The following is an 11,245-nucleotide window of genomic DNA, read 5'->3' as shown; positions in this document are numbered from 1 at the left end:
GAACCCAGCTGAGCTCCAAGAAGAAGGCCAGCCTTCTTTATTAGTCCTACACCCCTTAAATAGAAAAAGGAAGACTAAGCAACCAGAATGACTTGATTAAAGGATCTGAATCAGATCTAAGACAGAGTGAATGCAGGAAGACTAGATGGCAGAAGGAAAAGCTATGTGTTCTGAGGCAAGGGTCTGGGATGCTGCAGGCCCAAGTAGGAGGCCCACTGTGCTGAAACTGACCTTCAGAAAGCACCTGCCTCAAAAGTACAGAACGATCATACCCAAAACTCTCTTTTCTGGAAGCAAAACTATAATTTAAAAAATCATTTTTATTTATTTATTTGCAAGGAGAGAGAAATAGAGAGACAGTGTGGGCATGAAAGGGCCCCTTACCGCTGCAAAAGGAATTCCAAATGCAAGTGTCACTTCATGCATCTGGCTTTATGTGGGTACTGGGAACTTGAACCTGAGCTGCAGGCTTTGCAAGCAAGCTCCTTTAGCCACTAAGTCATTTCCTCAGTCCTGAAAACTATAATTTGATAGGAAGTGACACAGACTATAGCACAACCTAGGGATGATCTTAATATATTCCTCCAATGACCACAAAGACTTAAAAGACACAACAAAATGAACTGGAAGATTGCCTACACGTACCAAGTAAGGAATAAGGCTATATGGTCCAGTGTTAGGAATATTATAATTAACAAGGTATCAAAAAAGTGGAATTTCAGAATTGGGTAGAAATCCAACCAAGAAACTAAAACTTATTTGCTATAGCAAAACATGACAAAAATCTATATTTGAAACCCCTAAGAGTCATAGGAATTCTGAGAAAAATGAGGTAGTTTTACAAAGAAAGGCTATTTCCAGGCATGGTGATACACACCTACAATTCCAGCACCCAGGAGGCTCAAGTAGGGTTGTGAGTTCAACGCTCAGTTCTACTATATGTACACTACATACCAAGATCCTGTCTCCTTGGACTCCCTCTCACAAAAAAAAAAAAAAGAAAAGTGAATGAAAATAAAGAGAAGAGGAAGGAGATTACAAGGTCATGAGTCTTCAGTGAGAGCCATATACTTCAATACAAAGAAAAGCACTTAAGAAAACTTGCTTTGATTTCTTTTATCAAAGCTCATATGTTATTAAAGACACTCACGCTTCATTCTAAAAGTTATTATTTACTGGAAAGAAGTATTACAAGAGGTCTTCCTAATTCCTCCAAGGCGAAATAAGGTATCCCTAGTACCCACAAAGAAATTACCTCACAAATTCTGTACCCTAGCTTTTGAATCTACAAAACCAGGGCCTAAAATTATAGTGTGCATAGTTCCCAGTGGGCCTTGGAAGCAGCTTAAAATAGCTGCCCTATGGCTTCATGCTTGTCAAAAGAGCACAGCAAAGTCCATGAAGTGAGGCGCGGTGCTTGGCTTTTTTTTTTCTTTTCCTTTTTGCAGTGCTGGAGATCAAATTAACATCTTATCTTAGCATAAATCTTCAAAATGCTTTATACAGGCCAAGAGGTAAGAAGTTCTTGTGTAAAGTCATATTTCCATGATATAGCGATTCACCTAAACCAATAGGTGATTACGAGGTCTTGAAGGGAATAATTACACCAAAGGAGGAATCCAGAGTGAAGACATGGCTTTTTCTCAGGAAGACGGGGCTATTTAATCTTAGCAAGGGCAGCGGCTCTTCTTTCTGTGTTCTGGAACAAGGCACGAATCAAAGCTTTTACTTCACTGGAAGAAAATGCAGTTGCTAGAGGTCCTTTACCATCTGCCCACCTGCAAAACAAAACATAGAATTCTATTTCTTGGCATGTCTGTAGAGTATAGGCAAGATTTAAGTTTCCATTTCCTCTAGTTGAAATCAGACAAATGCTGGGTAAGCGCCACCTTCTTCACTGATCTACCCATTGGCTTCTTAGATGGGCTGCTCAGGCTTCCTTTGGTATCAGGACATCCAGATGAAGAGACCTAGAGCAGCAGGTGAGGTGCTGCTCTTTACCCCATACTTATTAAGCCCTCTTGTACTTAGTATGACCATACTCTCATGCCCTGGACTCTAAGTCCTTTAAAAAAAGAAAACTACAGACAACAAATTTTAACTGAAAAAAGACTGATATTAAAAGTAATGGGGTTGACGAGACGGCTCAGTGGGTATGAGTGCTCACTGCATAATCATGAGGACACGAGACCTGTACCCAGGTAAAATGCCTGTAGCCCCAGCACCAAAGGGAGCAGAGACAAGAAGATCACTATGGCTTATTGGCCAGCCACAGTCCTCCTGACCTCTGCATGTATGCACAAAGGGCACCTGGGTGTGCACCCACACACATGTATACCACACATATGCACATACACCATACAAAAAGAATACATAAAGAGCTGGGTGTGGTGGCACACACCATTATTCTAGCACTCAAAAGGCAGAACTGGAAGGACCACTCTAAATTCGAGGCCAGCCTGGTTTACATAGTGAGCTCAAGGCCAGTCACGGCTACACAGCACTACCCTAAAATAAATAAATAAATAATAAGAAGAAAAGCATATAATGAACCCCTCTTAATCAATAAGGGGAAAAAAAGGCAAAAAACCAAGTAACTATGAACAGGCATTTTACAACAAAAGAAACATGACTAATCAACAAAAAGAATCTCATTATTAGAATTACCAGAAATGCGCTGGGCATGGTGGCACATGCCTCTAATTCCAACACTTGGGAAGCATAGGTAGGAGGATCACCATGAGTTGGAGGCCACCCTGAGACTACATAGAGAATTCCAAGTCAGCCTGAGGTAGAGCAAAACTGTACCTCAAAACGAGAAGAACAACAAAATATTCTTTGAGCCAGGCGTGGTGGTGCACTCCTTTAATCCCAGCATTCAGGAAGCAGAGGTAAGAGGATTGCCTGAGTTCAAGGCCACCCTGAGACTACATGGTAAATTTCAGGTCAGTATGAGACCCTACCTCGAAAAACCAAAAAAAAAAAAAAAAAAAAAACCACACAGAAATGCAAATTATTATTTCACTACAATATCAAGTCTGGTAATTCCCAATACTGGTGAAAAGCAACAGGATAACTGAACTATGACATATTTGTACGCTGGGACATGACAGCTGTGAAAATGATGTGCAGCAACACACACCAGGAGTCAATTTCAAAAACATAGTACTGAACAAAATTAAGTTACAAAGGATTCAATTCATAGAGAAAAAAAACAGGCAAATATATAACTTTACATTATTTAAATTTTTTAAGATTTTTAAATTTTTTTAGATGCAAAGTTATGCAGGCAAAAAAATACAAAAGCAAGAAAGCATAGGCTGAAGAGAGGGCTTAAGAGACCAGCAGGGATAAGCCTTCAAGGTGGAGGGTAAGTTGTTGCACTCGGCCCCTCCTACCACTAAGAAAGAAGCGCATCTAGTGGGCCTATTTGAATTTTGCAGGCAGCAAATTCCTCACTTAGGTGTGTTACTTTGTCTCATATACCAAGTGACTCCAAAAGCTGCTAGTTTCCAGTGGGGCCCAGAACAAAAGAAGGCTCTTCAATAGATCCAGGCTGCTGTGCCGGCTGCTCTGATGGTACCTGCGATGTTAGTGGCAGATAGGGATGCCATTTGGAGCCTTCGGCAGGCCACCATAGGTGAATCACAGCAGAGGCCCTTGGGGTTCTACAAGGCCCTGCTGTCATCTGTAGACAATTATTCTCCCTTTGAGAGACAGCTCTTGACCTGCTACTGGGCCTTAGTGGAAACTGAATGCTTGACAATGGGCCATCAAGTTACTATGTGACCTAAGCTGCCCATTATAAGCTGGTGTTATCTGACTCATCAGGCCATAAAGTTGGACATGCCCAGCAGCAGTCTATCATCAACTGGAAGTGATGTATACACGATTATGTTCAAGCAGGCCCTGAAGGCACAAGTAAGTTACATGAGGAAGTTGCCCAAATGCCTATAGTTGATACTCCTGTTGCAATGCCTTCTTTTCCCCAATGTACCTGTGGCATAATGGGGTGTGCCCTATGATCAACTGACTGGAGAAAACTAGGGCATGGTTTACAGATGGTTCCGCATGTTATGCAGGCACCTCCCAGGAGTGGACAGCTGCAGCATTACAGCCCCTTTCTGAGACAACTCTGAAGGGCTGTGGTGAAGGGAAGTCTTCATAATGGGCAAAACTTTGGGAAGTACACATGGCTGTGCATTTTGCTTGGAAGGAAAAAAATGGCCAGATGTGCAATTATACACTGACTCATGGGCTGTGGCCAATGGTTTGGCTGGATGGTCTGGGACTTGGAAGGAGCACAATTGGAAAATTGGTGAGAAGGACATTTGGGGAAGGTGCATGGATAGAGCTCTATGAATGGGCAAAGGATATCAAGATGCTTGTGTCCCATGTTAATGCTCATCAGAAGGTGACCTCATCAGAGGATGGCTTTAATAATCAAGTAAATAAGCTGACCCATTCTGTGGATAGTGGTCAACCTCGTACCTCAGCCATCCCTGTCACTGTCCAATGGGCCCATGAACAAAGTGGCCATGGTGGCAGGAATGCAGGTTATGCATGGGCCCAACAACATGGACTTCCACTAACTAAGGCTGACCTGGCTACGGCTACTACTGAGTGCCAAATCTGCCAGCAGCAGAGACCAACTCTGAGCCCCCAATATGTTAGCATTCTTCAGGGTAACCAGCCAGCAACTTGGTAAGCAGGATGACTACACTGAACCACTTCCATCATGGAAAGAGCAGCGTTTTGTCCTTACTGGAATCGACACTTACTCTGGGAATGGAATTGCTTTTCTTGCACATAGTGCTTCTGCCAAAACTACCATCTGTGGACTTACAGAATCATGGAATTCAATGGTCTTACATGTGCCCTCCATCCTGAAGCAGCTGGCTTGATAGAATGGTGGAATGGCCTTTTAAAGAAACAGCTACAGAGCCAACTAGGTGGAAACAGCTTAGAAGGCTGGGGGAGTGTCCTCCAGCAGGCTGTATATGCTCTGAATCACGTCCTGTATATGGTACTTTCTCCTATAGCCCAGATCCATGGGCCCAGGAATCAAGGGGTTAGTTAGAGCATGTTAGGCAGAATTATGACTTTGTTACTATCTTCATTTGGAAATTAAGTATGCTGTAGGGAGACATGGCTTGGTGTCTGTTAGGTAGGACAAGAGTCCCAAGATGGAGTTGAGAAGAAGGAAGAGAATGAAGCAGCCTGACTGATGCAACTTTAGCTCTTTTATACAGCCTAACCCTTACTCCCGACTTAATAATGCCTCAGCATAGTTTCCTGACAGTCTTATCTTAGAGACAACCTGGCTCCTCTCCTGATGGCACCTCCTCCGTTTGATCTCTGTCCCTCTGATTGATTCTCTCCGTTTGATCTCTGTCTCTCAGACTAATTAGCTTCTCCATTTGGTCCCTACTAGCCTATGCAGTCCACAGCCCTTTGTCTTCTGTATCCCCCTCCCAAAAGGAAAACTTCGTAACAACTGTACAGAGTCACACGGCTGTTCTTTCTTTCTCCTCCTGTGAGGCAGTCACCTGGCAGCTACAGCCCCAATAAATGGCTTTTTCCCTGCCTCAGAGAGGTCCTCCGTGGTCTTTGGTCGTTCACAAACCTTACAGTGTCAAGTTGACAAGGGTAGACTTGTGATGGTTAAGTTTTTTTGTCAACTTGATCTGTTTAGGAATCTGTTTTAGGAAGTCTCTGAGGTAGCTTCCAGGAGGAAGTCCTTCCCCCAAGGTAAGCCTTTCCCCCAGAGTGAGGGGCCCCTCTTAGAGGAGGGCTTTATCTAAGAAAGCACTGGGAGAAAAGAACCTCTTCCTCTCACCTGGCTGCCTATGCTCCTGGCTGCCTTCCAGTGGCAGACTGAAGGCCAGCGTGGACTGAAGACCCGCAGCTCTCCAGGAAGCCTCCAGCCCTTCAATGCCAGACTGGGACTGCTAAGGCTCCAGCCTTCCAGACTGAGCAACTACCAGGTCTCTTGACTCTCAGGCCTCTTTTTAATACAATTCATTCTATGGGTTCGTTCCTCTAGAGAACCCTGACTGATATAGGACATGCTTGCAAAGCCAAAGAACCCAGGTTCAATTCCCCAGGCCCCACATAAGTCAGATGCACAAAGTGGCACATGAACCTGGAGTTCATTTGTAGTGCTGGTAGCCCTGGCATACTCATTCTTTCTCTCTCTGCTTCTTTTTTTCTCTCTCTCTCAAATAAATAAATAAATAAATAAAACTGGGTTTGAAGGCAGAGGTAGGAGGATCGCTGTGAGTTTGAGGCCACCCTGAAACTACATAGTGAATTCCAGGTCAGCCTGAATTAGAGTGAGACATCTCAAAAAAAAAAACAAAAAAACTAAAAACACTGGGCTAGAGAGATGACTTAGCAATTAAGGTATTTGCCTGTGAAGCCTAAGGAGCCAGGCTTGATTCCCAGTACCCACACAAGCCAGATTTGGGAGGGGGGAGCAGTATGTGTGCACGTGTCTAGAGTTATTTGCAGTGGCTGGATGCCCTGGTACACCCATTCTATCGTCTCCCTCAAAATGGATAAATAAATACATTTTTAAAAGAGAAATATAAATAAATAAAACTAAAATACTTTTTAACAAAAGAAAGCATATCACTCCAAGGCACAGCAGATGTCTTCAACAATATCACAGAAGAAAATTTCCCCCAAATAGGGACAGTGATGCCAATATAGATATAGGAAGCTTTTAGAACATCAGACAGACAAAATCAGGAAAGAACTTCTCACCACCATAATATAATTAAACTACAAAACACACAAACCAAAGAAAATATACTGACAGCAGAGAAAAAGCAAGTCATATAAATAAAGGCAAGACTGTTGTGATCACAGCAGATTACTCAACACAAACTGTAAAAGCCAGAAGGGCTTGGAATGATGTATCCCAAGTTCTGAAATATAACTGTCAACCAAGATTACTTTATCCACCAAAGCTATCCATCCAAATTGACAGAGAAATAAGGACATTCCATAACAAAAACAGGCTAAAGGAGTATTTGACCACTAGGTCAGCTCTACAGAAAATATATAAATACCTGAAGGAATCCTTTATGCTAAAGAGAAAGAAAAACACACACATAAGAAAACAGGAAAAAATAAACCAAACTCAAATAATACAATACAGTAAAGGAGAAAAAAAAACCTACAAAACAAGAAAATGGCAAGAACAAATGCATACTTTTCAATAATAACTTAATGTCAATGGTTTCAATGCCCCAAACAAAACACACAGGCTTGCAGACTTGGTTAAAATGAAGGATACTGGGCTGGACAGATGGCTTAGTGGTTAAGGCGCTTGCCTGCAAAGCCAAAGGACCCAGGTTCGATTCCCTAGGACCCATGTTAGCCAGATGCACAAGGAGGAGCATGCATCTGGAGTTCATTTGTAGTGGCTGGAGGCCCTGGCATGCTCATTCTCTCTTTCCCCCTCTTTCTCGGTCAAATAAAAAAGTAAAATATTTAAAAAACTAAAATATATATATATTTTAAAAAAGCAGATCCCACTGTTTGTTGCCTCTAAGAAACTCACCTTTCCATAAAAGATGCACACTTAGAACCTCAAATAGCCAAAACATTTTGAGCACAAAAAATAAAGCTGACTGTATCACCATACCTGATTTTGAACTATATTACAGAGCCATAGTAACAAAAACAGCATGGTACTGACACAAATATAGACACAGGAACAGAATAGAGGACCCAGATGTAAGTTTAGGGAGATACAGCTTATTTTCAACAAAAATGCTAGAGGAAAAAATAGGGGAAAACTTTCAACATATTGGCATAGGCAACAGCTTTCTAAATATAATCCCAGTTCATCAGGAAATAAAACCACTAATCAACCAGTGGGACCTTGTGGAACTAAAAAGGGTTTGTAGCCAGGCATGGTGGCGCACACCTTTAATCCCAGCACTTGGGAGGCAGAGGTAGGAGGATTGCCGGGAGTTCAAGGCCACCCTGAGACTACATAGTTAATTCCAGGTCAGCCTGGGCCAGAGTGAGACACTACCTTGAAAAACCAAAAAAAACAAAAAACAAAAACAAAAAAAGGTTTTGTATAGCAAAGGACACTATGAATAGAGCAAAGAGGCAACCTACAGAATGAGAAAAACTCTTTGCCAGCTGTGTATTTGACAGTGGATTAATATCTAGGATATACAAAGAACTCAAAAAACTAAATAATAAGGTTTGGAGGGATGGCTTAGCGGTTAAGGCGCTTGCCTGAAAAGACAAAGGACCCAGGTTCAATTCCCCAGGACCCATGTAAGCCAGATGCACAAGGTAGCACATGCATCTGGAATTTGTTTGTAGTGGCTGCAGGCCCTAATGTGCCCATTCTCTCCCTCTCTTGCTCACTCACTCATTTTCTCTCTGGCAGATAAATAAACTAACTAACTAACTAATAAGAAATCAACCCAATTAAAAAATGGGCTATGAAAAAAAAAAAAAGAAAGAAAAAGAAAAAATGGGCTATGGAACTAAATAGAGTTCTCAAAGGAAGAAATACAGATAAACATCTAAAAACATCTAAAACATAAAACATCTACAAAAAGTTCTACAACCTCAGTGATCAGGGAAATGCAAATTCAAACTACTTTGAAATTCCATCTCACACTTGTAAGAATGGCTATTATCAAGAAAACAAAGACAGTTGGTATTGTATATATGTAAGTAGAATGATTGAGATGGGGAGGTAATATGATGGAGAATGGAATTTCAAAGGGGAAAGTGTGGGGAGGAGGGTATTACCATGGGATATTTTTTATAATCATGGAAAATGTTAACAAAAATTGTAAAAAAATAAAAAATTAAATTAAATTAAATTTAAGAAAAAAGAAAACAAAGACAGTAAACGCTCGTGATGATGTGGAAAAAGAGGAACCCTTTTACACTGTTGCTGCGAATGTGAAGTGGTACAGCCAATGTGGAAATCAGTGAGAAGGTTCTTGAGACAGCTGAAAATAGATTTACCATATGACCCAACTATACCATTCCTAGACATATATCCTAAGAACTACATTAAAAATACCTGCACATCCATGTTTAATGCCATTCTACACAATAGGTAGGAAATAGAATCAGCCTAGATGTGTGTCCCTCAACTAATGAATGGATAATGAAGATGTGGTACATTTATACAATGGAGTTTTATTCAAAGGTAAAGAAATATGAAATTAAGTGAGGTAACCCAGGCCCAGAAAGCCAAACACCACATGTTCTCTCTCATGTGTGGATCCTAGCTACAAATGTTCAGACTTTTATGAGAGTTGGGATAAAAATCGGTAGCAGAGGCCACTAAGCTAGAAAGGGACTATAAGAAATAGAGAAGGGAGGACATAAGGGGACCATATTGTATATATGTAAACAAATGAAATGGGGATGGAGTGGCCTAAGTGAGGTCAGGGGAAGAGACCGAGTAAAGGAAGAGTGGGGGGAGGATTAATCAAAATTTAGAAGGATATAGGCCTAATGGAAACCTACAATTTGGGGACAATGGTGCCCCCAGAAGCTGTAGGTTTTTACTAGAAAAATTTCAGTGCCAGGGATGAGATACCTTCTAGTTTAGTTGTTGGCCAGGGAGGTCCCTGATGCCCCAAAATCATTACAGGCCATTGCCAAGGTTCTTGATTTCCCACCAGGAAAGTAGATGCTAAGACCCTATTGCTAAAGATTCCACATGCTTGGCCTGCAAAGTCACTGAGAAATCAAGCTGGAGCTAAGTTGAAAACCTCCTCCCTGTAGACCATCTCTCCAGCTCTCAAGTAATTCTTAAAATGCATCATCTGCTGGCAATTAAAATAAGCAACTTTCTTCCAGGTTTAATAAGGTTGCATTCATTCTACATGCCAAAACTACATGTCCAAAGTCATATGAATAAGAAAATGTTTTGTTATCAAATATGAGAAAATAGGGCTGGAGAGATGGCTTAGCAGTTAAGGCACTTGCCTGCCAAGCCTAAGTACCCATGTTCTGCTCTCCAGATCCCACATAAGCCCGCTGCACAAAGGTGAGGCAAGTGCAAGGTCGCACATGCCCACTAGGTAGTGCAAGCATCTGGAGTTCCATTTCAATGGCTGAGGCCCTGGAACACCAATCAATTCTCTCTCTCACTTTCTCTCTCTCCCTCTCACTCACTCTCTCTGTCTCTATCTAAAATAAAGATGTAAAAAAAATATGAGAAAGTGGTAATAGGATCTATACTATGTTAGTTCACATGAAGTCTCCAACTATTGCAAGTGAACATGAAACTCTTCCTTGAATAATATTAAGGGACAAGGAAGCTGAGGATGTGGCTAAGTGGTAAAATGTTGGTCTAGCATATGCAATGCCCTGGGTTCAATGCCATGCCTCTCATACAAACACAGCATTGCTACCAATAGCATCAGTCCTCATCTCTAGAGAAAATACAGAAACATTTACCGATCTCCAATTTCTTGCAAGCTAGCCTGCAGTAGCATCATTAGTTCTTTGAAAGGCATCCATTTTGGCACATAAACTGGAACCTCTTCTTGATATTTCTTATTCTTGCTTTCGTCAGACAGAGGTGCAAATACTTGGGGTGCTTCATCCATCACTGTTTTACACAAGGAATATAATCTGTCACCGTCCTCAGTAGAGATGTCCTAGTTTAGCACAAAAGAACGTTAACGGAATAGAATTAGACCATCTTCATAGAAGGTAAAGGGCAAAGCACTTCTTTACTACAAGCTGTCCAGGTGGGCCAGGGACAGTAGTATGTTTCCCAACCAATTTAGTACATCTCACTAGACATTAGATTCTACCAGTTCTCTGAAAAGACTCCTGAAGCTAGAATGACACAAAATGTGCTTTACCAGATTGCCAGTAATTTAGTGTGCCTGAATGAAAGAGGCCATATTTCCAGAAAAATGTGGAACATCATGCTACAAGGAAGAGACTTCTATTACAAACAAGAATTTTGTCAGCCTATGATTGCTAGGTATCAGCTAGCCAAGTCTACGCAATTTTCCTTGTAGGATCATACACAGTGTACTCAATTGCAAACTGGCACCTATACCGACTGTGTTCACCTTACTAAATCAAATTACTTAGTTCACTTACAAATCAAATGACTTCTTACTAAACATTATGTTTTGGGACCATTGCCCAGTTTCTAACTTCCTTATTTATAATTTATAGATGCTATACTATGAAACAGTGCAATTCTATTTTCTTTTCCTTAATT

The 11,245-nt window shown here is 41.3% G+C and overlaps 1 protein-coding gene across 1 annotated transcript in view; it reads right to left on the bottom strand.

The window, feature by feature from the left end:
- Window positions 1-1,152: 1,152 nt before the first annotated feature.
- Window positions 1,153-11,245, bottom strand: part of Zw10 (zw10 kinetochore protein) — a 48,291-nt gene continuing 38,198 nt past the window's right edge. The window contains exons 15-16 of the mRNA XM_004666463.2: window positions 10,462-10,664; window positions 1,153-1,778 (exon numbers count right to left, since the gene is read on the bottom strand). Of these exons, the coding sequence (XP_004666520.1) occupies window positions 1,658-1,778; window positions 10,462-10,664 (324 nt within the window). The 3' untranslated portion in view covers window positions 1,153-1,657. The remainder of the gene's footprint in view (window positions 1,779-10,461; window positions 10,665-11,245) is intronic.

Source organism: Jaculus jaculus, chromosome 3, assembly GCF_020740685.1.
Source record: "Jaculus jaculus isolate mJacJac1 chromosome 3, mJacJac1.mat.Y.cur, whole genome shotgun sequence".
NCBI lineage: Eukaryota > Metazoa > Chordata > Mammalia > Rodentia > Dipodidae > Jaculus > Jaculus jaculus.
Note: the sequence above shows the minus strand (reverse complement) of the source record. Positions and strands in the feature narration are given on the sequence as shown.